Genomic DNA, 26259 nt, shown 5'->3' with positions numbered 1-26259 from the left:
GATAATGCCGCGAGATAAACGCTCGCGTGTCGCAACGACTTCGATTATTGAGTGTTTTTTGTTCGACAGCTTGTGATACGAGCCTACATTTGTATTTTATTTGCGTGAGAGGTCAATGCAAACTCGTATACAAAGTGCATACGACTCCATCAAACGGTTAATCGCTGCGCATGTTAAACTCCATCCCGCAGCGAAATCGTAACAGCGAATAATTGCCATTTTTTTTTATTCAAAAGCGTAGCCTTGCCGCGAAAGTTCCGGATTAACGTATTCGAGCCGGTGTTTCTCACATTAATCTTGACACACTTCGAACATGACTCGTTGTTTGTACTCTCATGAAACGTTCGCGCACAATATAATCTCTTAATCCGACGCGTATAATAACCCAACTTTTTACGTAACCTGACACAAATTTTATTTCCCACATATAATACACATTCACCTTCTCCATTCGGCACATATCCGTCCTTGATAACCCGAAACCATATCGAGTATACAGAGTATATAATAACACCGGAGCGCGGTTAATGTCCGGCCAAAGTTCATTCTTACAAAGTGCATCGATTAATTGCCACCGCGACGCGCTTCGGCGTTAATTAAACGGCCTCTGACAGCTCATACTATATTATGTTACATACCCGCGGATTTTTCGGCGCGACGAAAAATATATATCTACATTATGACCTCCGCGAGTTTTTCATCGATGGCCGACCGCTAATTTATCATTTATGCGAGCGGCAATAAAGCCGCGCCCAAAATATTACGGTATCCCGGCGTTTTTCTCTCCGAGCAGGCGGATTTTGTTGTTGCGGGAGCGACCTTTCAGATGAAGGTTCCGACTCTGCGGGTATAGTACAAGCTGTTATTGGGTTTTGTTATTGTGAAAAATTCGATTTCCGGCTTTTGCAGACTTTGGTGCAGGTATATACAGACGAAATTGGAATGATGTGTGTAACCTTTCGTACGTCACCTGCGTTCGACCTTGAAGCTTACTTTGTATTCAAGTTGATACTTTTTTCTTCAACGACTATAGCCTACCGTGTGAATGGACAAGGTCGGCATAACTGCAGTTTTGTTATTGTGGATTTACTTGGAAGTTCGAAGTTGAGGATGAGAAGAAAGTAGCAGTTACATAATTCATAGAACTGAGTACTACCGCACTGAGAGCATTACGTACTTAACGCAGTGGAGTATACTCTATATTTATACTTTCCTGGAACTTCTACACAAGCGTGTCTTATTCCATTAAATTCCCATAAACATCAATTTTTGTCGTCTCATGTATGTGTTATACTTGTCAATTATTTAATACATTTTACACTCGTTCCTACAAGCCCTATACCTCCACACATTTCCTCCGTCAAAGTGAACACATCACCTACATAAGCTCCTCAAACTCTCCCACCACCGTCAGCGACAGTATCGTGTCCTCGGGAGAAACGACTCTCCCTCTATATATACACACGCCTTGTGTGTGTGTATATATATTGCAGAGGGAAGCGCGTGAACCGGCGCGCTATTAATCACCAGCTGGCACGTGGAAGCTTCGGTATTTAACGGTAATTAAACATCTATGACTGTGCGCCGCCGCCGCTATACTATACACTGTGCCGCGCGAAACTTTCGCCGTCCTTGCAACGGAGGCGGTCAGCTTCCGTCGTTAGCCGAAGGAAGCGGCCGGCTGCCGCCGGAGATAGGGAGGATATGGAAAGGAGAGAGAGAGAAAGGACGAAAGTTGGGATGATATTAACGAGCCCCCGAAACTCGAAGCTAAATTGCAAGATGCTGGGTCGCTTATACTTTTTGGCTTTGTTCGGCTCGGTCTCGGGTAGGTTTATTGAAATCTTCGAGTTTATACGCGCTCGATAATTGCCGTGGAGGATAAAAGTTGCGGGGAATAGTGATTACCGTAAATATTAATTGCTTCATTGTTGTTTTATAGAAATACCAAGGTTTCGATTTACTGCAGGATTTGTACGTAACGCAGTTTTACAGGATGTTAGCGTATAACAGGAATTTGCATAATCACCCGCGTTTTGTATTCTAATTAAAAAAAATATATGTATACATACTGTTTTTAATCGTGCTTATTAATTTTATTACATCTCGGCGAGTGCAACGATTTTAGAAATTCAAATTATCCCTCGTTTAGCGTGAATTCTCATACGACTTCATCTCATAATGCGCGCGACTGTTATGGGAACAAACGGATATACAAATAATATCGTTATCTAATGGCACACACGTGCGATTAATTTGAATAAAATTCCATATAGCCATCGGATATAATCGTTTCATCGGTATATTAAATCACTTTGAATCATACGCAGACGCATCGCTCGGCTTCATTAGAATTGATCACAATTAGTCATAACTCTCGCAGTATACGGGAATTCCATTTATATTTATTACTTCATTGTCCATCAAGCGATTATCATCGATCCATTGTTACGTGATTATCCTCGATGAATATTTGAAAATCAAATTTTCAAACTGACGGATTTGACATCATCGCGTGATTTTTTTCCGTCCCTTTAAACCACCACTACACACACACGCCCAAATCCAGACAGACAGTGAGATATCCAGTTGACGCTACACAGTCCTCTCTCGCTCTGATTCATATTAATGGTGGGCGCTATTTTCTCGTTTAAGTCGCCGGAAACGCCGGTTATTATTCGTCCTGAAGAACGACCAAGCGCTCGAGATCGCTTTGTCATCGAGTACGCGCTGTTTGAGACCGGAGAGGGAAAATCGTTGTCTCCTCTCTCTCGGCGACGATTTTTCGGTGATTTTGTGATAGTAACAGCCGTATAGTAGGGAGAGAGGGATTAATGGAAGGCGGTAAAGCTCGTGTTATTATTTAATAAATCACTGAGTACGAGTTTTCATAAGGGAAAGCCCTCGTTAATCTCTCGCTCGTTCTAAATGCCGCGTATTTTGCTTTGGTTATATTGTCCGCGCGCTTATACGCCGGATCTTTCGTATATTCTCACTTTCATTTCCGCCGCTCGACGATGTATATACACGCTATGTAGCGATGATACATTGAGATACACGAGCGCGCGTAGCTTCTCGCTTTGAAGACACACACGTGCAGCTGGATTTTCGCGGCTTCTCGTAGTTGCGGTTTTATCGCGATGAAAAAAAAACTCAGGTTGCGAAAGGTTATATATGCGCAATGAGTATATAGGTAATCGTATACGAGCAAGGTCGGAGAATGTAATTCGTATCGAATTATGATGAAATTATGTCGGACAATTTAACCGAGGCGAACTTTTGTATAATAATGATACAAGAAGTTACCGTTGCACTGTGTGCCATGTTTTCAAATGCTTCACACGATTTCAACTCGAAAAAAGTTCATATGATGCGCTGTTTCTCTTCTCTGGAAACTTTTCCAGAACCTTAAAGTAGGAGGAAAGTTGAAAATTTCACTTCGGAACTTTTCGCATTTTCTTGTGCGAAAATATAATACACGCGCGCATTTAAAACCAACATAGCTTCGCTAAGAGGCTGTATACACACTCTTCAAAAACGAGCTCGTGAAAGAGAAGAAATACGAGAACGCAAAATTTGCAAGATATATCAGAAAGCTCGTCTCGGCGATTCAAAATACCCCCAAGTGACGAACTTTTCAAATCTTCCGGCAACTGCGAAAATTAACGACTGACCTGTATTGCGAATAAATTTTACGTTCACGGCGAAGCAGGACAAAGCTGTGTGTATACAAAGCAAATTACAATTCTTTCACCGTTAGAACTGCGGCCCGCGAATCGGAAAATAACTTCCGAAGCGCATCTTCCTTTCCGCAAAAAATCTCCCTCTAATCTTCTTGTGATATTCGAAAACGCGCATGCGCTGCAATACTGATTACACAGGCGACTTTTCCTTTCTCTCCGCGGGGTTTCCAACTCTACATCTCGAAAAAAATGGGCGAGAGATAGAGCCTCTCTCGCGGTAAAAGACATCCAATATCTTGAATAAAAATTGCATATTCCAATCTTTCCGCTTTCATAACGCATTTTTTTCCAGGCCTCATCGGTCTGCAGGGAATCGCGGCACTCTTGCGTTCGGCCTGCTCTCTTTCTCTTTCGTACGCGAAACCTGCCCTCATACAGCCACGGCTTTAGTATGCAATAATCGTTTGAAAGTCCCGCGCACTATATGCATTCGTATATTTTTGCGTTTGCCCGTCGCTGGAAAGTTGGCCGCGCGAGACCTCTAGCCATCCAGCCAAGGGCCGAAGAGACGCGATGGAAAAAGAGAGAGAGGTAAGCGCGAGACGCCGGGGCTGTAAAAGACTTAGAGGGTCGGGATGAGAGAGAGAGAGAGAGAGAGAGAGATAGGTTGTAAAAGCGCGCGTTTGTATGGGCAAGATGAGCGCGGAGAGGAGAAAGGAATTCGTGTCCTTCCAGACGCGTTTACCCTTTGGAATGTTAAGGGGCAGTGATTTTTCGTCAAGCTTTGAAAGGCCGAATTGGGAAGGGATGAATCGGTGGCTCATGTGCGTGGTAGTCTATATTTATGTAGTCTTCAAAATTTCGAATCGGGAAGCGCTTACATTCCGGCTTTTGTTGAGAGGAGGATTTGGCCTCCGAGCTAAATTTTTTTTGCTGAAGGTTCCTGATCGAAAATAACCCCTGTGTTCGTGATTTATTTAGAGAAAGCTCTAATAATCTGGAAAGAGGGTTATGACGTTTCTTGCTTTCATAATTTCCATAACGCCTAGTTATAGTCATATTAAATAAGAAATCCATAAGAATAAAAGTCACTGTATTTTACGTGATCGATTTTCATGCAGAACAAAAAAAAAGCTCAAACAAACTCACCATCATGCGAGTCGTACAGGTAGATGATTTTCTTCCATCCGTAGTGTCGCACCGTGTCGATGATTGCGTGATGGTAATCCGGCCGCATGCTTATGGCAAAGTCGAGAAGACCGGAGGACGGTGTCAGGACCTGCGAACACATACCACACACGCCCAGCGGGTTAATCTCTAGCCATCCAGATTTTCCTCGTCGCTACGCCCAGTTTGGCCTAATCCGCCCGCTATAGCGGCCTGCATCCGCACAAGTGAATGCTAAACACCGTCGCGTGTTTATTGCCTCGGCGGTACACGCGACGCGAGGATAGATTAAGGCGAACTTTGCACGACGAGCAAGAATTAGATCGCGAAACGCCGGCGACGATAAGCCCCTGTGTATACTCGGTCCGAGCATGTGTTCGTGTGCGCGTGGGAGAGATGTGTGCACGGCTGTAGGAAGGAGAGGATTTTCAGGGTGTTGCAGGTGAAGGATTAGGGGGATTTGGGATGCATTGATTTTCTAATTATTTCTTTGGTTAAGTCAGCTTTTGTTTGCGGATTTGCGAGCTCGATTATTATTCATCGTTCATTAGAGCTGGTGTTTTGTGCGTTTTTGTTATCTGAATGGGATGAGGAATACTTCGAATGAATGCTTTTATGAGAATGCTTGACGTTAATGAAAAACTGATCTCCAGATTAATAATAACAGTGAAATAAATCATATGCGTAATCAAAGAAAGCTAAGAAATGTATGGCAATCATAACACACACACTAAAATGCTTCATCACTTTCACAGCATTTTCCAAGTATTTATAAGCGAATAAGCAGCTAGAATTTATCATAACGATCCAGCTAAGGTCGTTAATTATTGTGCAAATGAAAACTACGCTTCTTCGCGCAATTTTTCATTAACCCGCCTCGCGCGCGCGCGATCTTAAACTTCGCTGTGAAATTTTTGAAAATTACACCGCAACAGTAGAGAGCTGGCGTTTCTTAATTTATGTAATTCCTGCCAGCCTCGAGCGCCGGGCATCTCTCGTTCATAAAGTTTGGCGCGGCTTCTTCCTCGCTGGATGCAAATTTTAGCGCTTCTTTAACGTATTTTAAAACATCATCAGAACGATTAAAATTTACATTCGCCTCGCCCCGAGCTCCGCGAGTTTTTGTCTTCAGCGCACGTTTAATAGCCGTCGCTATAGCCGCCGCCGGCACTGGAGCGAAAAATGAGGCTCGTTGTGCAATAATAATACTTCCAGCGCGCGCAGGTGTCAGCCGCGATCTTTCTTAAATGATTTAGCGGCGCACTTGTTACGCGACGAGCGCTGCGGTGAATATAATCGCCATTGTGTGCATATAGGCGTAAAAATGAAGATGCAATGATTCGCGATTAAACGATGAATTATTTCTTCTCTCGATTAACATTTGCTCGATTGTGTGCAGTTGATTTACCTTGTGCCGCGCGTCTTCTTTTCTCTTCTTTTCAAATGCCTGCACACACGCGACCGCGCGAGCGATTATCTTGTTTTATTGCGGCGACGCTGTGTGATTAGAAACGGGAATGATATTTGCATATCGGAACATGGAAACGATTACGTTTATACGTTTTAGTGCGTGATTCAGGCGGGATTTTAATCATCGACATAATTTCGAAGATTATGGGTCGCCGGCGGTTCATACATGATGTTGTAATAACGACTATACTAGTTTTCTTATCTGCTACATCTTAGAAGTAGTAAAATTCGCGATTTTGAAAATTTATCTTCGGTCTTTATATCAAAGTTGCAAAATCAGGTTATTCATCGCGGCGAATATTATACGTATAAGTGTGGCGTCATTGCAACAAGTATTCAAGCGATTCCTTTAAAACTTGACTGATTCAAGAAAAAGAGGTATGTGCACCAACATTTCAATGTTATGAAGTTGGCAAACAATGGGAGAGAAGAATAAACGATCTTGATTTTTTTTCTGAAACTGCGAGCAAACAATGTAATTTAAAAATTCCATAACTATAGGAATTTCATTAAACTTGAATGTAAATCTTAGGTATTGCTGTTGTGACGGTAGTTTATGAGTTTCAAATTAAAGCAGTATATTTCACTACAAGCTCAAGAATGAAATCGCACGAAAATAGCTTCTTTTTATATCCCTTTTAAAAGAAGAGTTGTTGAACATTTTTGTTAAAAAAAATATGAATTTTAAGTTTCTAACTAAGGATATTCTCGTGATTTTTTGCTACAGGTTACATAATACATTGTTCGTCTAAATTTAAAAAACTTAAAAATTCTCACCTTCTCCGGAAACCACGGAGTAACGAATGGCATCTGGAAGGTATTGCTGTACGAGTGCAGAATGTCGAAGGAGTCGGGGTTCACAGCTCCGATCAACGAGTATACTCCAATGGCGAAACGGTCGCATACTGCAACAGAAAAAGAGTCCACGTATAAATCCTCGGGCAATTAAAACTCGGCAAAATGAATGTGGTCGAGTGCATTCATAACGCTAAAAAAAGGAAGAGGCCAAAGACGAAGGAAGACAGGTCGTGTAGCGTTGTGTAAAGAAAGAAGGAGGAAGCGGAGGATGCAGGGCTAAAATGCGTCGCAAATTAGCATGACAAAGGCCTTGGGTCTCGACTTCCATACGCGAGTAAATTGCATCTCCAGTATAACTTTTATTCTTTTTATTTTGCCACCCCCTCGGCTCTTCTTTTCACCGAGCATATATAGATATGTACGTGTACACGAGGGTGAGCTCGAGGACAGGAGATATAACATAAGCGGATCGTTATATTTTACAGTAGCTCGTTTCGCTGCGACGACAATTATTACGGGTTTTTTTTCCGTCGTCGGGATTTTTTGCCCGCGCGAAAGTCTCTTGTTCTGTTTAAATGGGTTCCTGCGCTGCAGTAGAACATATTTCAGGCGCAATTCATTTACTTATGTAAACGTAAATTGCCTATGAAGCAGTGCTTTGGTTAACGAAGTAATTATCGTGACTACTGCTGTTGCTGCTTCTGTGTGCACACGTGTTCATCAGGAATAAATCAAAGACAAGCGAGCCGTAAATATTGTAAGTCGTAGCAGTGTTTGCCTTTTCTGCAGTAATGATGGAAGGTCAATACGCTACGTTAGATGAGGTTAAGTAGGTTTCACTTTCTTGGGTCAAACGACGATGACTATGCACTTTTATGTGAAAGAAGACCTAATTAAAGAACCTCAATCGCAAAGCACAGTCAAAATATCGAAAGAACAAGTCACTCAATCAACCTCAAGCAGCCGCGATCACTTCGTTTCTTCCCACCGACGCTCAGCTGCTTATCAAATCCCCCTTTTTTTAATTCAACTATGTAACCCCTCTATCTCGGCTTTATTTACTCCGTCGCTTAATAATGGCGGAGGAGCCTTAATTGCCTCCCATCCTACGAGAGACGCTTGCTCAATAAAAAAAACTGAATTAGGCGCGATTCAATTAAGATCGTGAAACTCCTTAACAAAATCAGGCCGCTAAGAACGAGCTGGAGAGCCGGGGTGCGAAAACTCGTCGAGCCGTCGTCCCCTCGGAGATCGAACACAGAGGCATTTCTCGCCTCTCTCTCTCTCATCCTTTTTTCTTTTTCTCCCCCCCCTGCCCCTCTCTCGCAAACTCCGACAAACTAACGCAATAAACGTCGCGCGTCAGGCGCGGAAAGCGGCCGGCTAGCGTGTGATCGAAGCGGACGCTTTTTGCCCGCGCGTTTCCCGTGTGACGTTTCGAATTAATAAACGTAGGTGCCGAATGACATAAAGTACTTCTGCAATAAGGCTGCGCTGAAAAATCGCCCGACGCGGCTTTCTTTCTCGCTTTGGAATTTTGAAAAAAATGTCCCCCGGCGCGCACGCGCGCGAATTGCAGTGACGTGATTGGGATTCCGTCGGACAGTTTTGTATGCTAGTTTGTTCTCTGCGCACTGGAACTACGAATAGATTGATAATATTAGTGCTAAATTTAATAATGCATATAGCAGATCTAGTTGGTTTCCGTAAAAATACTAGAAGAGCTTCAAATTCCCATCATCTATTATTTTCGCTTCGTCGGGTTTCTCGTAAAATCGTATTTTAATAAAGCCGCATCGCTTCTGCCGCGTCGCGTCTCCGCTATTTCAAAACGAAAGTAAAAACACGGCACGACTAAGAAAGCAAGCAAACAGGCACGACAGCAGCAGAATCCCGGGGTCTCCAGGAAATTTTCATTCTCGCATAATACCCAGTAAAAAGTGGATGTAGTATAGCTGACGACGTCGTTCACGCAGGCGAAAACACACGTTTTCCGTCTTCGTCTCTCTAGCGAGTGCAACGAACGCGGCGACGTCGTGCTAAGGCAATTATCTGAAAAGCAGATGGTTCGCTCGATATTTTTCGTCTTAGTAGCTCTCTCGAGACATTGTGCGCGCGTATGTGTGCGCGCATGCACACGCGTGAGAAGGTGTACACAGGTATAGGGAGTGGAGGCTCTCATTTTCCCGGTTGCCCGATCCTATTTGATCTCGTCGTCTCTTGGAGGCGAGGCGCCATTTGCCGGCTCCTGCCTCAAAAATCCTCTTTTCTCCTAAAGGGGATTCCCCGACGCTGCCAATATCGTTTCGCTGCCGCGCCGCTGCTGCTGCTTTTTCCTTCGGTAGTGGCTCTCTCTCTTTCTCTCTCTCTCTCTCTCTCTCTCTCTCTCTCTCTCACTCGCTCACCCACTATCGCCTGTAGGTATGTATAGGTATATGTATGCATAGGACACTGTGGTGGCGTCAGATCTACGGGGAATCACGTGGAAAATTTAAATTCTGAGAGCCTTTTCTCTTAATGTCTCCGGTTTTATTCTCGAGATTCGAGAGTGGAGAGAAAAAAGTTTTGAGGAAAGTTGTGTGGAAGACCGAAGAGGATCTCGGCTCTCTTTATTAGTCGCGCTTTGGTACGCGCTGTTTGTTGCCAGAGTTTATAATGTGCGTTCTGGAGACTATACGTGTGGTATATACATACCGACGATTGCTCGTGCTCCGAGAAGCGAAGTACGACATTTGTTCGCGGTGTATTTCTAACTTAATATTCATTGTGTATACAATGACCATTGGATTTTGATCAGGCGTATTATGCGCTTATACCACGAAGCTAACTATTGAATCCGACAGGATGACAAAAGCCTTTATTCAATTTTATGAATTGCTATTGTATTATGCCATGAGCAGGTATCCGTATCACTCCGAAACTCAATTCATCAGACTTCCGCATATACTCGGCACACTCGAGGCAGAAAAAATGGAGCACAATCGCTCGTGTTCCATCCGAGAAATGCTCTTCCCCGTTCATGTACGCGTATATATATATATATATATATATATATATATATATATATATATCAACCTACTCTCTCTCTCCGCACGACGCATTTATGCAAACTGGCTCTCTGCGGTGAGCTTTGGAGGAAATTCATACACACGAGAGAAGAGAGAGAAAGAGAGAACGAGCTGCAGACGAGCGAACGAGATAATCGACACGTCCGTTGGAAAAGACATGAATAATGAGCTCAGTCGCTGACGAAGAGGACGAGAGTCCCGTTTATTAACTCGTTTCACTTGATCGTTAATTGAGACTCATGCGCCTCGTGTGACGCAGCACGAAAATTGTGCTACTCGTCATTCTCGTTTCTTGCACTCGAGCAAAATCAAGAGACGCTCTTGACGTGCGTGCGTGCGGTTTGAAAGAATTCGCGGCTACTGATTCCTTTATTGCGGCTACGCTAATATTTTCAGCGCATTTGATGGAGCATTGAATTCAGCGATGATTATTATTTAAACGTTATAATTCTGCATTAAATCGAATGTTTCGCGGAGTTTATAGGACTATTCATGTGAATCCAACAACATTTACGGAACACCTGCAGTCGAATTTCTGCTTAATCAATATGCGATTTGCTAGCTACAAATAAATAAATTAAATATTGAATGAGGGTCGAATTCCGCGAATTATGGGTATTTGCCTAAAGAAGATGCTAAACAGTTACAAATCGATATAAAAAATTGATTAGTGCAGATAGAATAATGTAACATGATAATATGAGACGATTTTTCTCAAACCCATCGCTGTGCCCGCCAAAAATTTGAATAAGCTTATCATACCCTTCAGTGCTTGCAATTACAATCAACATTCCCAAGGCATTTCTTCCAGCTCTCAAAATAATTCTTTTGCTGCGCCTGACGCTGCCAAAGGCGCGTTTCGCGCCGGTAATAATGCAGACACAGCCGACGGGCGCAAAGAGGTGCTGCCGTAGCCGCTGCAGCAGTGGTAACAAGCCGGTAGTGGCCAGCCTAACGGAGGCATTTATCGCCAGAATTCTGGCTCTGCCTTGGGGGGTCGCGTTTATATTCATAAGCATAATGGAAGCCGACTGATGATGTATACGCGACTGAGCAGTGGTCAAGGGGCACATGTGACGGTGTGTGTGTATGTACGTACGCGTCGCCCCTTTGCACTTCTCGTCATTATTAATCCTGGCCCCACATTCCGCCCGGCGGTATTCACCGAAATTTATCGGAGGTGCGCTGGCTTCTCTCGTCAGCCTGTCATCTCGCTTATCGCTCGCTCTCTCTCTCTCTCTCTCTCTCTCTCTCTATATATATATATATATATATATATATATATATATACCTTCTATATCCCACGCGCGCGCGCTTGTTTCTCGTTAGTCGCTCTGAGGCTTTATACACTCCGGAGTTGTGTGTGGGTAGACCTGTCTGTGTGTGTGGCTGCAGTTTATCTGGGGCGCAAGTTGAGCCGACCGACGAAAAGTTTGGAATTTTTTGGTTAGCCCAGACAGAGCTGGGTAGATACAGCGCTCTCATTAGCAAGCCTGAGTTGACGCGTATGGATGTCGGATAATATCGGGAAATTGAGTACTTGATGAGGGGGAGTTTATTGTCGATAAGGCTTGTTTATCCTATATATCGGCTTTCTATACGAGATACTTATTTTTACAACGTTCCTAATTATCTATTGAGCGCAACCACCATATGGATCCAAGTGAATCAATTAGTAGCGATACTCATCACGCTCGATAGGACGCGTATCAAGCGTCTTGTCGCAGACGTACTCGAGTACGCAATCAGTAACCCAATCACACACTTATACGGCCCCTTGAAACTGCAGACACATCGAGCCTTCCTCCAGCCCTGAACCTGGACACGCAGGCAAATATTGGCTTACGCAAACAGTCGCTTGCTCGCTCGCGCACACATATTCGCTTACGAGCTCTGCATACGGCATTGCGGCCCGTCTCGCGTACATAAACAGACGACGAGGCGCCGGTGGCCTAGCCTCGTACGCACACACACACACACACAAACACAGAGCCCGTGCGAAAAGTCTGCACACATGCTCCAGCTCATATCGCAGCTGTTACGAAGGGCAGATCCTCGCAGCAGCAGCAGCACAAGCTTCGGATAGTTCCAAGGGTGAGTAGGTGGCCGCGCGGGAAGTAAGGCGTTGCAGCAGATGGTCGCAGAGTTATCGACTCCATATCGGCACTAACTAAACAAGTTATCTTCCCGTTATTATATCGGCCAAGCGCACACACGTACACAGGCACACTGTTTCGCTCTTGGCAGGGGGGGGGGGGAGGAGAGAAGCGCCCTGGTCTGCTGCCGAACGCTGGCTGCTGCAACGGCGGCAACAGCGGCGCTGTGCTAATGATGCCGGCGAAGTTTGCGCAGTGCCGTAGACAGGCGTTATATCTCTCCACGACCGCGCGCACGATAATAACCGTACAGCGGCGATATTGATCTTCGAAAGAGGACAGAGAGAGTGTGTGTGCGAATGAGCGAATGAAGGGATAGAAAGATGGATGGATGGTTAGGTAAATAGATGGATGCAAATGTAGGGTACGGAGGGTAATTTCCCTTTTGCCTGTCGGCGGAGCTTCAAAGAGAGAGAGAGAGAGAGAGAGAGAGAGAGAGCAAAGTAGTACTTGGCGGAAGCAGCAGCCGCTCCTTGATCAAATGGAAGAAGTCGCATCATCGCTGCATGGTCCTCTAGCTCGGAGGAGCTTCCTCCTGATGGCGTAAGCCGATTTTTACATTCACGGTAGGGAAAGGCCGTCTTAATGAACTTGACGTCGCTGTAAGAGGATCGTCCGAATGCTTTTCCTATTACTTTTCCCTCTTCCGGGCTTCTCCATCCTCCTTTTCCTCTCAGGGTTCGCATCCGCCGCAACAAACATTGCTCTCGCGAGTAGTCCCTTCCAGAGACGTCCTTCTTTTATTTCGCTCTCGTTCCGCTCTTCCAGCGCGCTAAGTCTTTCTTTCATCAATTTTTTATCCTCATCTCCCGCATTCTGTAACCGGGTCTGTTTGTTTGGTCCAGCGCTTTTCGCCCTCAAGCTCATTCTCTTCAGCTGCAATTCATTCGGCGAGTTCTGTCATCTGCTTCGTGCCGCTCGTGATCCCTTTCGCGGGTTCCGACACTTGATTCCCTGCAATTATATCTCGCGACTTCAGCGACGTCCATATAAATCCTCTTATACGCTCTTCCGGTGTATAGTGTTTCGTGGTATAAAGGCCTTCCCTTACAAATACCGCCTCATCCTTCTTTATTTCACTTTTGACTGCGAGCTCGTCGAATCCGCGCCAAATCCTTCTTTCCCATATACTTTGCCACGTGCTGTTATTTATCACCATTTATCAGCTTACTCTCTTCCCCTCCCACTATCGCTCGCAGTTTCTCTTTTTCTCTCAACTTGATTTCTCTCTTCGAACCAACTTATTTCCTACCTTCCATCTCAATTCTTCTTCCCAACGCGGGTCTGCCGCAGAGAGTCTGTGCTCGGCAATTCGACAAAAGGCGATTTGCGAACTGAGAGACAGAAAGAGAGAGAGAGAGAGAGAGAGAGAGAGAGAGAGAGAGAGAGAGAGAGAGAGAGAGAGAGAGAGAGAGAGAGAGAGAGAGCAACTAAGTGCCCGCGCACACTAGAGCGCCAGCGTCGTTAGCCTGGCACGCGTACTATCCCGCTGAATTATTGATTACTCTTGCGTGCGGTTCTGCCTCGATAGATATCGAAAGAGAGGAAATTGTAGGACTTTTATTAAGCGGCTTTGCTAGCTGCCGCCGCCACCGGCGGTTCTTTTCTTTCTGCTCGATATGCCTTTTTTTCTCTCTCTCCCTGGGCTGCGTATTGGCTTTTACGAGGCTGGCAATTTTATTAGCGGACCCCAACCGAGCTGCATTCATCGGAAGCTCCTACTGCTGCTGCTTTGCTCTGTAAGGGCGAGCGCGATCGTAAAGGTATTTCTCATTTGAATGGAGCTTCGGAGGAAGGGGAGGAGGTGCGGAATATGTGCGGTGTATAATTGAAAGCGAGCAATGCCGTGTTGTACGGCTGTTTTATGCTTGATAAAGTTTTAAGCACGTCGAGTTTTATTTATATATTGGCTGGACTTACTGCGGTAATGAATCGACGGTATGGCGCCGGTTTTTTATAGATTCGATTTTTTTTTTAATTTTGTTTGCCCTTTATATTCCGTGTCTAATGCGGTGTTCACCTTTACAGAGTGTTCGTTAATTAATCATGCTATTAAATTTTTTTTTAAAGGCTTGAAATACGTCCACGTACGGATAATAATTATTCTCCCGAAAGAAAAACAGCAACCCTATAGCGACAACGATAACAATTACACGAGCGCAAACGCAACAACAATAGCCGGCGTCGAACCCAATTATATCTCGTATCGCAATTAATCAAAGCCACGCTCCAGCACCTACTGTGTCTCGAGAATATTATGGTATACAAGCAGTATAGCGGAAAGTGGAGAATTTAAGCCGCGAAATCTCTCAGGGAATCAGAGCGTGTGTTTTGTTTCTAATTATTCTAACGAAGCTTATATCGTCGCGCCGAAAAGGACGCATTGTTTGACGCTCCTCGAGCTCTGCAACAAAGCTTGCAAGCTCTCGCACGCTTCGACGGGGGTCAGGTGCGAGACGAAAGTCGACGCGACGAGGTCGTTCGCGCGCTTAAGCTGCAAGCGACGACGTTCCCACGCGACTTTAGCGCAAGAATTGGAATGATAAAGGAAGCGAGAACAAGGTTAGCCTATCGCATGTGCATGTGTGCGCTACAGGTTCAGGTCCGGCCGCACTACGTCAGCAGAGGGAGGTACAGGGAAACAACTAATTCCAACTAGCGTTCACGGACCATTTAACTTATGCCGGGCAACTTGTCCTGTCACGCACATTCCTATTTGTGTCCCTTGCACGCAATACCTTACTTCTCGTCCCCGGCTCGCGTGCTCACACGTGTGTGTGTGCATTCGACAATGTTATACGCGCGACGTGCTTATCCGTCTCACTTTCTATTGCTTCCGATTTCGCTCCTTTCCACTCGGCTGCGCTTTCGCCCAGTCGTATCTGATGCTGCTCTGCGTGTACGTTTAGCGAGAACTGCGAGGAGGAACTCGCGCGAACTGGATAACGCAATTTCGCTCAGCGAGATGAATCACGAACGCTTTTCTTTTGCTCTGTAGTAGTTGTTTTTTTTTTCGTCTTTACTGCGATTCTTTTATTTTATTACACACAGCAAAATTAATTCTATGAATCCTATATCGAATCCCATCGAAACATTGTTAATCATGCGAAATTCAGCTCGCGTACCCCCGCCACGTGAAAGTGCAACGGCAAAGAACGAAAAGTTCTCTAAACTTGGCCCCAAATTCTCCGTGGCCCGAGAGTTCAGAGCAATTTTTCCACTCTGTATCGCTATCGCTTTATGTACATTTCCATTTCGCTGCATTCCGTAGGTGTATACCCTCGGCCTCTTTCGGTAGTCTGGCTTCCTCTCCCTGTACGTGCACCACAGCAGCATCTCTCCCTTTGTCCTCTTAGTATGTTACCCATGCTCTCGCTTGGCTGGCGGTTAAGTTCATGTGTAGCGCGAGCTTCGGGAGGGCTTATCAGTTTATCGGCGCGGACCGCGGCTCGGTTCCCGCCAACTTCATAATGACCTAAGTTTCAGCGATCGGCTGATTATCCCGATTACGTCTTGTGCTTTGTCAGATAGTCGCTTGTGTACGTGCGCACCAGTGTCTAGCTATATATACGACATCGCCGAAGAGAAACAAGGACGAACTTTGCGGTTATTCGCTACGTGTGACGGTTGAACTGCTGCTGCGTTTGTTTTGATAAAAACTAGCGAATCCTTTGCTGATGGTGTTTTTTTCGTTTTGAGGTACTTTCAAATTAGCTTCTGGAAACAAAGTGCTATACGATGACGTCGCGCGCACTGGAAAGCTTTGCTGAAACAAGTTTCTCGTGTTTATACGACCGATCCGTTCACCTGAAATTCCCCGTAGCGCCAACTCGTAAACTAGACATTGACGTCATACGAGACACTTGTGTTTTGAGCGAAACTTTAGACTCGACGCTACGATAATTTTAGATAAAATTATATTTAGAAAAAAACTCTTCGTAATTGAGGAAAACCCGTCATTTAGAAAGTTATGCTCAACATCTTGTACATCTTATTCAATGAGGAAAAAGAGAGAGAGTTTCGAAAAGTGCCGAGGTTCAGGGAAAAATGAAAACTTCAACTCGCTTGTTCTCCTCGTATTAACCAAGTCAAGAACGAAACAAATGCGCATTTTATCCATTCCGACTCGCAATTGAAAATCCTCCCTGTGCACACGCCATCTCATTCGCCATTCACTTCATCTCTCCCGCGCTATACATGCACCGCCCGCGACCAAATTCACCGAAAGAGCATCAATATTCCAGGGCCACTCTTATACCTGCGCGCATCTCGCCAGAAATCCCCGGAGTGGAACACACGCATACGGGTGGGCGTTTATACGTGCCGCGATAGAGGATTTCACTTTCTTCGACGTCGACGCATTTTTATAACTCGGCGACGCTGACGAAGACGAAGCCGCTTGCCTTCCCGCACACGTCCCGCGGGGAACTTTTCATCCGGCGGAATGGTCCCGGGCCATTATTCTTCGCGCCGCACGATATCAGGCGGCGCCTCGCGCGTAATAATGGCCTTTGGCGTGCAGCGATCCACGCGCTGCGGCAGCGCGCACGTATTCCTACGTCTCCGTTTTTCAATTTTGAGGTAGGCTGCTGCTGCTGCTGTTGTTGATGCTCGATGCGAGCGAGACGATTTTTTGGCGTGGCAGATGAACTCGGCGTGAATTTTTGAGGAACGAGGTGGTATGATTTATCGAGGTTGAATTCGTTTGAGGAAAAAGAACGTTTTAACGTGTAAGCTGCAGCTTCATAATGGTAGTAGAAAATGGAGTGTTTCCATGATAGTTGTTATATATATATATATATATATATATATATATATATATATATATATATATATATATATATATATATATATATATATATATATATATATATATATATATATATATTTACATACACACCTTGCACGTGGTGAATCTTGTTTATCCGTGCAATCGCTTGTGCATTAAATTATTTATTGTTAAAAACGAAATTCAATATCAGTCAATCATTAATTTCATTTGAAAAAACAAAATCCACTTCCATATTGCTCGAGAGTTACATATTCCAGAATTTGATGAAATGTTGAAAAAGTATCAAAATTGATTTCTAACAAACGTAACACTTAGCGTATCTCCGAATTTCCATCGTAATTTTTCAGTACTGAGAAGCAATAGATAAAAAAATTTCGCTTCAAAGTAACCTTTCATCGAACGTCGGCAGCATCGAGTGAAAACTGAATTTCCGCTCAATTATAGTCTCTATCCATTACCGACTTGAATACACCGCCAGTGCAAAAAGTCAAACAATTCACAATTTTGACCATGCACACTCGATTTTTTTCGATTTCGAGAAAAAAAAATTCCGTCCGCGTTCAGATAACAATTTTTTTTTCGCATGTACCCCCGGATTAAAAAAAACCCTACTTCGGCGCTTCCAATCAAATCTCCATCTCGATGCACATCCAGAAATCAAACTACCAAAAAATCCAATCCTCCGACCAAAGCAAACGGAAAAACAAATGAAAAAATAGCTTTATTAGCGGCAGGTTACCAAAAAGACGCTGCTGCGAATTATTCTCTGATATCGCGCGCGACATATCGCAATAAAAAGAAGCGAGGCTCGATCCACAGAAAATACCAATTTGTTTTTTACACAGGCCGTGTATTTTTTCTCCTTTCCTCTCGCTTTCTGCCTCTACATAGATGACAAGACATATCAGTGGCGCGCGAGCACACACATACACCGGGGGGATTTGGTTTGCGCGTTGATGGATTCGGAAGTTTTCGGCGCATACACGTGAAAGCCAGTGATTCGTGCCCGGCAACCACCGGCTTCGATCTCGCCGCGGACCGCCGCTCGAATAGCCGTGAGGGTAGGAAGGGGGATTCGAGTTTCTGTCGCGCCTCGGTGTATCGCATAATTTGATATGAAGCCGCGGACTGCACTCCTGCTGCTGCTGCTGCTGTCGGTGCCATTTTGACGGAATGTGGTGCGGGTTAATTTGGTTATTAGATCGAAACCGGAGGGGGTTTTCCTGCCGTTTGCACGCTTAATTCGTTTATATATGATCCTATTATATCGTGATATTGATGCAAGTGTCGGTAAGAGTGTGTGCCGCTCGCGATTCGATTTTGGCTGAGCCATTGTTGATTTTAATTGACCGTCATTAACGTGGAATTATAATTGAGTGTCGTCGTGATGCAACGCGTAAAAATGAATTTGAGCTTGTATAGCCGTGATTTAACTTTCAAACTTTTTACCGATACAGTAAATGGACTCTGCTGTAGTTCCTTGTAATAGTTAAGCTAAAGTAATTGCCTATCATATAGTAGCCAGTGCACTCTATGCCTCTATGCAATTATCGAATGATGCACTTCCAATCAGTCAGAATTATTACAGTTTCCCTAGGTGTATTCCACGAATGGCCCAGCGGAGAAAACTTGTTGAATTCACACGATCTCGAAACTTTCCACAAAATTTATTAGCCATTGTTTTGCGAATGCGCTAGCTTCATTCTATTATAGAATAGCCGCGATGAAACGAAGTTTAGAGGCAAACTCGATATCGACGCGCGGCATCGATTCAATTATACACAGCACAAAAGTAAACTTCTTCGGTGTGTATACACGTTTACATCGCACAATAAAAGTTATTTTCGTTATACATCTACATACCATGTACCAATCCTTTCCCTTCCGTTTGTGTATACAGAAAACGCGAAGTAATACGCAACGGAAATTATACCACGCTGTCGGTCGAGAACGATTCCGATAATGCACACCGATTGGTCTAAAAAGTTTCCTGCTCGCTAATCAGCAATCTCATTTCAATTATCCCACAGAGTTATACGATCCCTCCAGGAATCTCGAATGCGTAAAAACAAACACAGCGCTGCAGTCCACTGTTTTTGCTCGGACTTTAAGAAATACATAATGAGAGAGCATGCCCGGCGCGCTTTCGAAAAGAACACTCAGTCGTATTAAGTTTATAACGACGTAGAACTGTAGGTTCTAGCGCGAGCCAGCGTCAGTAATACCACCACAGACTGTCTACATAGACGGTATGAAAAATTTTAAATCTGGACGGGACGGCAGTAGCCCTTTCACTGCTACGTACAGCAGAAAACCAGGTCGATCCGAGATTCACGAGGCCGCCACGTTAACGAGCACAGCTCCAGTGCCAAATGTCGTCGTCAACGGCGGTGGTCCGTCGGCTTTCCCCGAGGTAAATTAAAGCGCGTCGTTAGTAAGCGAGCGAGCCCCGAGAACGCGGGTAGAGACGAGGAAGTGAGAGATGGAACGGCGAGAGAGGAGCGAAAATAGCGGGAGCACACGAAAAAGAGTTTAAAGAGCCAGTGGCTCTGCAGGGGGTAAACAAATTATTGACGCTTTTGCGACCGCTCGGTTGGAAAAAACGTCGAGGTTTTGCCTGTGCACCGGGTGATTACTTTGGAAACATTGTGATTTAGAAGCGCGTTGTTGTGCGAACATACAGTGGAGTGTTTAGAGTGTATACTCGAGAGCTTTTCTTATGCTGTATAATTGCGCTATGCAATAGTTTCGGATTATTAGCAGAAACTTATATTTTTCAATAGTATTCGAGTTGAGTAATTTGTTCGACAAGAAATGTAATAAGGTACCCAGTAAATTAATGTTGTTTGTCCAAGAAAACGATAAAACTGCGAGCGAAGGAAGTAACACGAGACTGCCCGTGATGAAATATTTTACAATCCGATCTGCGACAGCGGGAACAACTTTTTTAATGCGCGGAATAATAAAAAAACTATGGATTACCGGACTCGACAGAAGGAATGAAAGAAAAACAGAGAAAGCGAAATAATTATACCGACGATCGTCAATCAAAGCTCTAACGAATAAGGAGGCTGAATGTAACGAGTCCATACAGTATAGTATTGACGATTTCTATATTGTAAAACATTCAAGAGATAGAATAATAAAATCTATGTTATTACTATTGTTTTGAAACAAAAATTATGACCAATAGATTTCTCTCGTATAAACAACACTGACAATCGTAGCTGAAGTCCAATCGCTGGTTCATTAAACAAAATCATCGCACAGACTGTGCAAACTCCGTCGAACAAGTACTAGGACAGACTCTCGCGTAAAGCCAAGTTTCATAACGAAGCTCCAGCAAAAAAAAAACGCGAAGCGATAAGGGAGATAAGCTTCCGAGGAAAAATGACCGAAGGATAAAAAGTATAGAGCGGCCGGTCGGGAGGAACATAAGACCGAAGGGATCTCTCATGCCTGCCATGATAATAAAGATGACGCAGATAATAACAGTCGCGGGCGGCCACGTAGTTAAAATAAAGAGGTGGAGATTGCCAAGTTTCATTCATCAGCGTAAAAAAACTTCTGAAAGTGTATACGGCCGAGCAGTGAAGTGAGGCGAGCTTGAGTTCGCCCTCGTAAACAGCTAGAAAGAGTGCGAGAGAGAAAGAGAGGAATTAATTACTCCCCCCTCTACCGGGTTAGATAACACAGCACCTTGTATGCTGCGGCTTATATAACGCAACACTCATCGCTTGAGACAAATGGACCCCTTGCTCTTGAGCTGGCGATGTAGTCCGTTGTGTTTCCAGTTTTTCTGACATACCCAGTGTAAATCATTAATTGCGACGTGGGATAATGAGCGATGTTGTGTTATTCTGAAGATGGTTTATTCTCTTTTCGATTTTTAGTGACGGTTTTCGTATAATTGAAAAGCTATGTCTGAAGAATTTTTAGAGAAACTTCTGCATTTTAACTGAAAAATTTAGTAGAAACAGGCGACTGCGTTTGGGCGCGATCCATCGCAAAGCACGAAACTTATTTCAAAAGCAAGAGACTGGCATGGTTCGTATCCTCTTTTGCGAAATAAATCAAGAATATGCGTCGTATAACGTCATGCAAATCAATATTTTCGCTCGAGCTCGGAAAAAATATTTCCCATCTCGAAAAATCAACACCGTAGCTCACCGACCTCCTGCCAGTCCTACCTGCTACTTACTTCCTCTCTCTTTCTCTCTTTCTCTCTCTCTCTCTCTCTCTCTCTCTCTCTTCCTCTCTCTCTCTCTCTCTCCGCATGAATTGGATTTCCGCGTCTCGTTCATATTTGTTTCTCGATCTTCCATTTCCTCTCTCTCTCTCTCTCTCTCTCTCTTGAGGAATCCCCTACGGGCGAAATTGGATTTGTAAGTTTGGAGACGCGAGCGCGCGACCTCTGCTTTACATGTTTGGGGATCTCGAGCTCGAGCGGATGGACTTAAAGAAGTGAGTTTTCGCTTGACCTCGAGAGCGAGGAAGCGACTATATCTCTTACCGGAGGCTGAGGGAAGGTAAAAAAAGTTGAAGGAGACTGTTATATGGCTGTAGTTATATATGCCAGAAAGCTGCTGGAGAGCGAGATGTATCTGGGACGAAAGAAGGATAGAACATATAGGGGACTAAAGTGGAATGAGATGAAGATTGAGTAATCGATTGATCGGTGCTTCTGATGTTCTGGATCAATTTCGTTTTTACTCGTCAGAGGTGAATCAAAATAGCTGATGATGAAACGGATTATAATAGCCGTGTTCATTCTGTACTTATACAATGTCAAAATGGTGAATTTTTTATTTTTTATTATTAACTCCAGTTTATTCTTTTTATTTTTGTATACATGTATGTGTATTTCAAAGATTTGTATTATTTACCGATGCGCTCCAACGATGAAATACAAGCATTCATTTGTTAGTACAAATAAAACATTTGATTCAAGTATGAAAAATTGAACAAAAAGTCGCTGTACGCACGTGAATATGATAAAAGAATAACAGAAAGAAATGTGCATCTGATATGTATACCGAGCAGTCTGAGAGAAAAGAATTAAGTGACAACAGTAATGGAAATGATAGGTAAAGAGATTTTCTTCGCGAAAAAAAGAGAGTAAAAGAGAGAGAGAGAGAAGGTTAGTCGGAAGAGGAAAAACACCAGGAGTTAGAAAAGATCGAGAGTTCGCGTATACAAATGGAGACGGATGGTTCTCTTGGCGCAGCTGGCATAACGACATCACTCGCCGCTACATGTTTCACCTGCATCCACTTCAATTTCAATTCGATTTATCGCGAGCATTCGTATGCGTATCACATCCGGCTCCTTTTTCCACCCGCACACTTTCTCCAACTTCCTATCTCTTTCCCTTCGCTTCGCTCCTTTTATTTTCTCTCAGAATATTTAAAATAAATAGAATTGTATGAAGTCTTTAATGAATTTGTGAATTATATCCGAAAACTCCATTCGACTGTGATCTGAGGGGACCTATCTGATAACATCAAAGAATTTATTTCGTATCTAGCTTATTCTCATACTCGTATAGATTATACTTTTCTGTTTGACTTATTGTCGTATCATCTTCTATTTTATAATAATTTTTGTATTGAAATTTAGAAACGTATGATCGTTAAAAAACTTTGTACAAGTCTTGAACAACCAAAACTTCAAATTTCTTATATTCACTTTTATATTAAAAAAAAATTCCCATCGTGTCCTATCTCTTAACCTACACTTCACACTCCTTTCGCCTCGCCTTTCATGTGCTCTTAATTCCCACCAATATATTCTGACGTTAGCATCGTCTCTTGCCTTTCCCGACACGTTCCGCGTAAGCATCGCGAGGGTCCGCCAGCGCAACATTGTATCTCAGTATTCCGATCGAGGCGCCGGTGGCTGCTCCTTTCTTTCTCGTTTTCCATACGGGGCTCAGCCACGCAGACAACAAGACGCTTGCTTCGATCGCCGGGACGGAGGAAAAAAGAGAATCGTTCATCGCTGCTCTGAATCGGATCACCCTCGTGCACCAGCTGACACATTTTAGAGGGTGTACGTATTGAGAGTGGAAAAGAAGGTGTACGTACATGAACTTATGCACGTGGATAAGAAAATAAAAATCCAGTTTCATGTACGTATAAGCGTACTATGTTCACTGTGTTTGTACTCGATACGTGACAAAGTCATAATTTTATAGCGGCTTCGAAGAATTTTGCCGATTTTACTAGTAAGGTTGAAGTTTAATAGTGGATTTTTTTCATCAGAATTTCATGTTTCCTTAAAGTATGCAGTATTTAAAAAAATTTTGTATTTTTCATTATACAATATTTCAAATTCACAACGACAATTTAGCGTCACAATACCCTGAACTAAAATAGTTTTTCAATCTTGGTAAAGCTATAACTATGTTAAACTGGCTCTATTCTACTGCTTCCAGCACGATCCATACAATACCACGAGAAGAAAGCCCAAATTGTAACTCCAACCAGCCCTGGTCACGGCCAAAAGCGCGCGAAACCACTTCCAAACATACATTTTCGAGCAATCGCCGGCCGGGAACACCTCCAACCCTTTACACTATATACACAGCTGCAGGGGCATTTGCCCGCAGCTGAAGCAATAAAAGAATAGGTTGTGGGGGGAGGGGGGGCGAAGAAGAACGCGTCTGCGTATAGCCTCCTCTTGCTGCGCCTTTCTCACCCCCTATACGGCCAGGATTCGCCCTCCCAATAAAAGGATTAACCGGACTAAGGTTAATCCTATCAGGGCAAAGCGTTTTCTCGCTCTCGCGCTGTTCGATCCTCCTTCCACCCCCCCCCCCACCCCCTCACCCTTTCTCTCTCTGGACCGTCCGATTAGTTGGGAGAACTCGCTCGCGCGACGATAACGAGACATTATTTTCCCGCGGAATCTCGCTTTCTCTCACGGATAGAAACGCCCTCACCCTCTTTTGCGTAACTTTCTATCCAGCTGGACTTTGTGTTTTTTTCCTATTTCCGTTGGACTGGTGCGCTATACGTGCAACGGCTCTTTGTTGAATTGCGCTATACACTCGCTGGCTTTTTATTGTGTTCGCTCGCGCGATTGTTTCTTACCTGTCGCGTGGTTTCTTTTAATTCGTTGGAGTGTAATTCATTCAATTTGCGCGGGAATTTCCGCAGTGTTTATTGTTCTTTTCGATTTTAAATTGCTTTTACGCTTTCGAGAGGGTTGCTCATTCGATCAACAGATTTACAAGATTTATTTAAAATTTATTATTTTACGATCGATATGTTAAAAATACGTAATTTGAAGTAAAAACACAGCAACGTGCTTTTGGCATTTATTATGCTTTGTGATTAATGAACTTAAGATATATTATTAAAATATGAATTTTAAAAATAACATCAAGATACATTTCGACCGGTACACGTACATAATAAATATTTCATTCAAAATTGCGTTGCAACTGAAAAAGCTCTAAAATTCTAAAGCTACCGTAAGTATTTTAACATTTTTCATGAATGTGCGGCAGTAACAAAGCTCGCCAAATTGCTTCATCTCGCAGCAGCTACAGCCGCAGCTATATCACGGAATGAAGATATATCATTCACACACCTGTTAGCAATTTTGCTCAACCCCAAATCGGGATCCTTATCGCGGCTGTTCCGCCCTTTTCCACGCACATAAGCAAACATATATATATTTGTCCCAACATCAATTCTCTTCTCATTTTCACTTTGCCCTTGCGCGCACCGTTGCTGCCTATCACTTATATAATACTTTCTCTCTCTCTCTCTCTCTCTCTCTCTCTCTCTCTCTCTCTCTCTCACGCTCGCGACTTTCGACCCTTCGCTTTTTGCCTTGCGGAACTCGCACACACACATACACATACTTCTTTTTTTCTTCCCTCTTTCTTTCTGCTCTCGGGCCGTTAAAACCTTTATTTCTGGCACGCCGCAACGACCCAACGACTTTCTTTCTCTCTTTCTCCGTAGGATATCTCTCGAGATAAATGAGCTTTGCGATAACCGTCGCGCGAGCATCGCGTATAAAAACGTTGGTGAATCGAAGAATTTGTTAGCGGAACTACACTCGTTTTCCGCGGCAATTCGCCGTTCTATAGGTGTTGACTTAATTAAAGGGGACAGAGCGGGATAAGGGGGGGGGGGGGAGAGGATAACTTTTAGTGAAATTCACTGCTCCGCGAAATATGCGAAGGGTGTGATTATTCATAACCGGGGCGAGCAAAATGAAAACGGGAAAATGTTGTGAAAACGCGCGCGGACAGAAATATCCAGTTTGCAGTTTGAGAGCCGGTGCCTATTCAATTTATTTCTGCACCGGCGAGGTACTTCTAGAGCGGAAAATAAATACTCGATTTTCATGCTCCATTTTGATTCTTACGTTGAATAAAATTCTATTCAGCGGGAAGCTCGGTAATTGGACCGAGCTCTCACACAAAAGAGTTTTTTCGTTTCTTATTTTTTCTTTTTTTTTTAGTTAAAATCGCACTCATAGACCAAAATGGAACAAAATAGGATCTCTTCGAAATGCGTTCCCAAAACGCTCAACGCGCGTTCGATAAATAGCCCGCAATAATCTTCCGCCGTCTGAGACCACTTGAAATCGAGAGCCACGCGGTCTTACGAGTGCCTCCGGCTGTACGCGGCCCAGGAAGAAAAACACAGCCCATCCGGGAAATCGTTAATCCCCGGCGCCCAATCGTCGACAATAATGCCGTTAATACAGCCTTTGGGTGCGTTGAAACGATTATTATTTCGGTCGACGACTTCGGCATTCATTAGCGAAAAGAAAGGGCCACGCGGGTTCGTACAGTTGGAGGTATAGGGCAAGCTCCTTAATACTGAGCGGCTGCCGCTGTGTGTATAGAGGGCGCGCGCGGCGATCGAAAAAGTTTCTACGTTGAATTTTAATCCGCTTTCTGTGTTGAAGGGCCGACGAGAGTTTGTGGCTCGCGATTCGCGGCTGTGTATGAGGCTTTCGGGAGCAGCGGAAAGAGATCGATTATTCGTTAATTTATCCCAAAGGTAGTACGCTTTTTAGGCTGAACTAAATAAAATATATATTTATAGAGAGGATTTTCGAAGAGAAAGAAATGCAAAAAAATCCGAAAGGTGAGAGTG

General features: G+C 43.9%; 1 protein-coding gene across 7 annotated transcripts in view; it reads right to left on the bottom strand.

Annotated features, from left to right (window-relative positions):
- LOC100116528 (glutamate receptor 1) overlaps positions 1-26259 on the bottom strand; it is a 332198-nt gene that overhangs the window by 79750 nt on the left and 226189 nt on the right. For all 7 annotated transcript variants that reach the window (XR_512977.4, XR_001728766.3, XM_016981060.3 and 4 more), the window contains exons 3-4: positions 7098-7225; positions 4833-4962 (exon numbers count right to left, since the gene is read on the bottom strand). Coding sequence is in view for 5 of the 7 variants with exons in the window: in XM_001600948.6 (XP_001600998.4) it covers positions 4833-4962; positions 7098-7225 (258 nt within the window). In the remaining 2 variants the exon portion in view is untranslated. The remainder of the gene's footprint in view (positions 1-4832; positions 4963-7097; positions 7226-26259) is intronic.

The sequence above is a fragment of the Nasonia vitripennis genome, chromosome 1 (assembly GCF_009193385.2).
Source record: "Nasonia vitripennis strain AsymCx chromosome 1, Nvit_psr_1.1, whole genome shotgun sequence".
Taxonomy (NCBI): Eukaryota; Metazoa; Arthropoda; class Insecta; order Hymenoptera; family Pteromalidae; genus Nasonia; species Nasonia vitripennis.
This window is presented reverse-complemented; position numbering and strand designations above follow the sequence as displayed.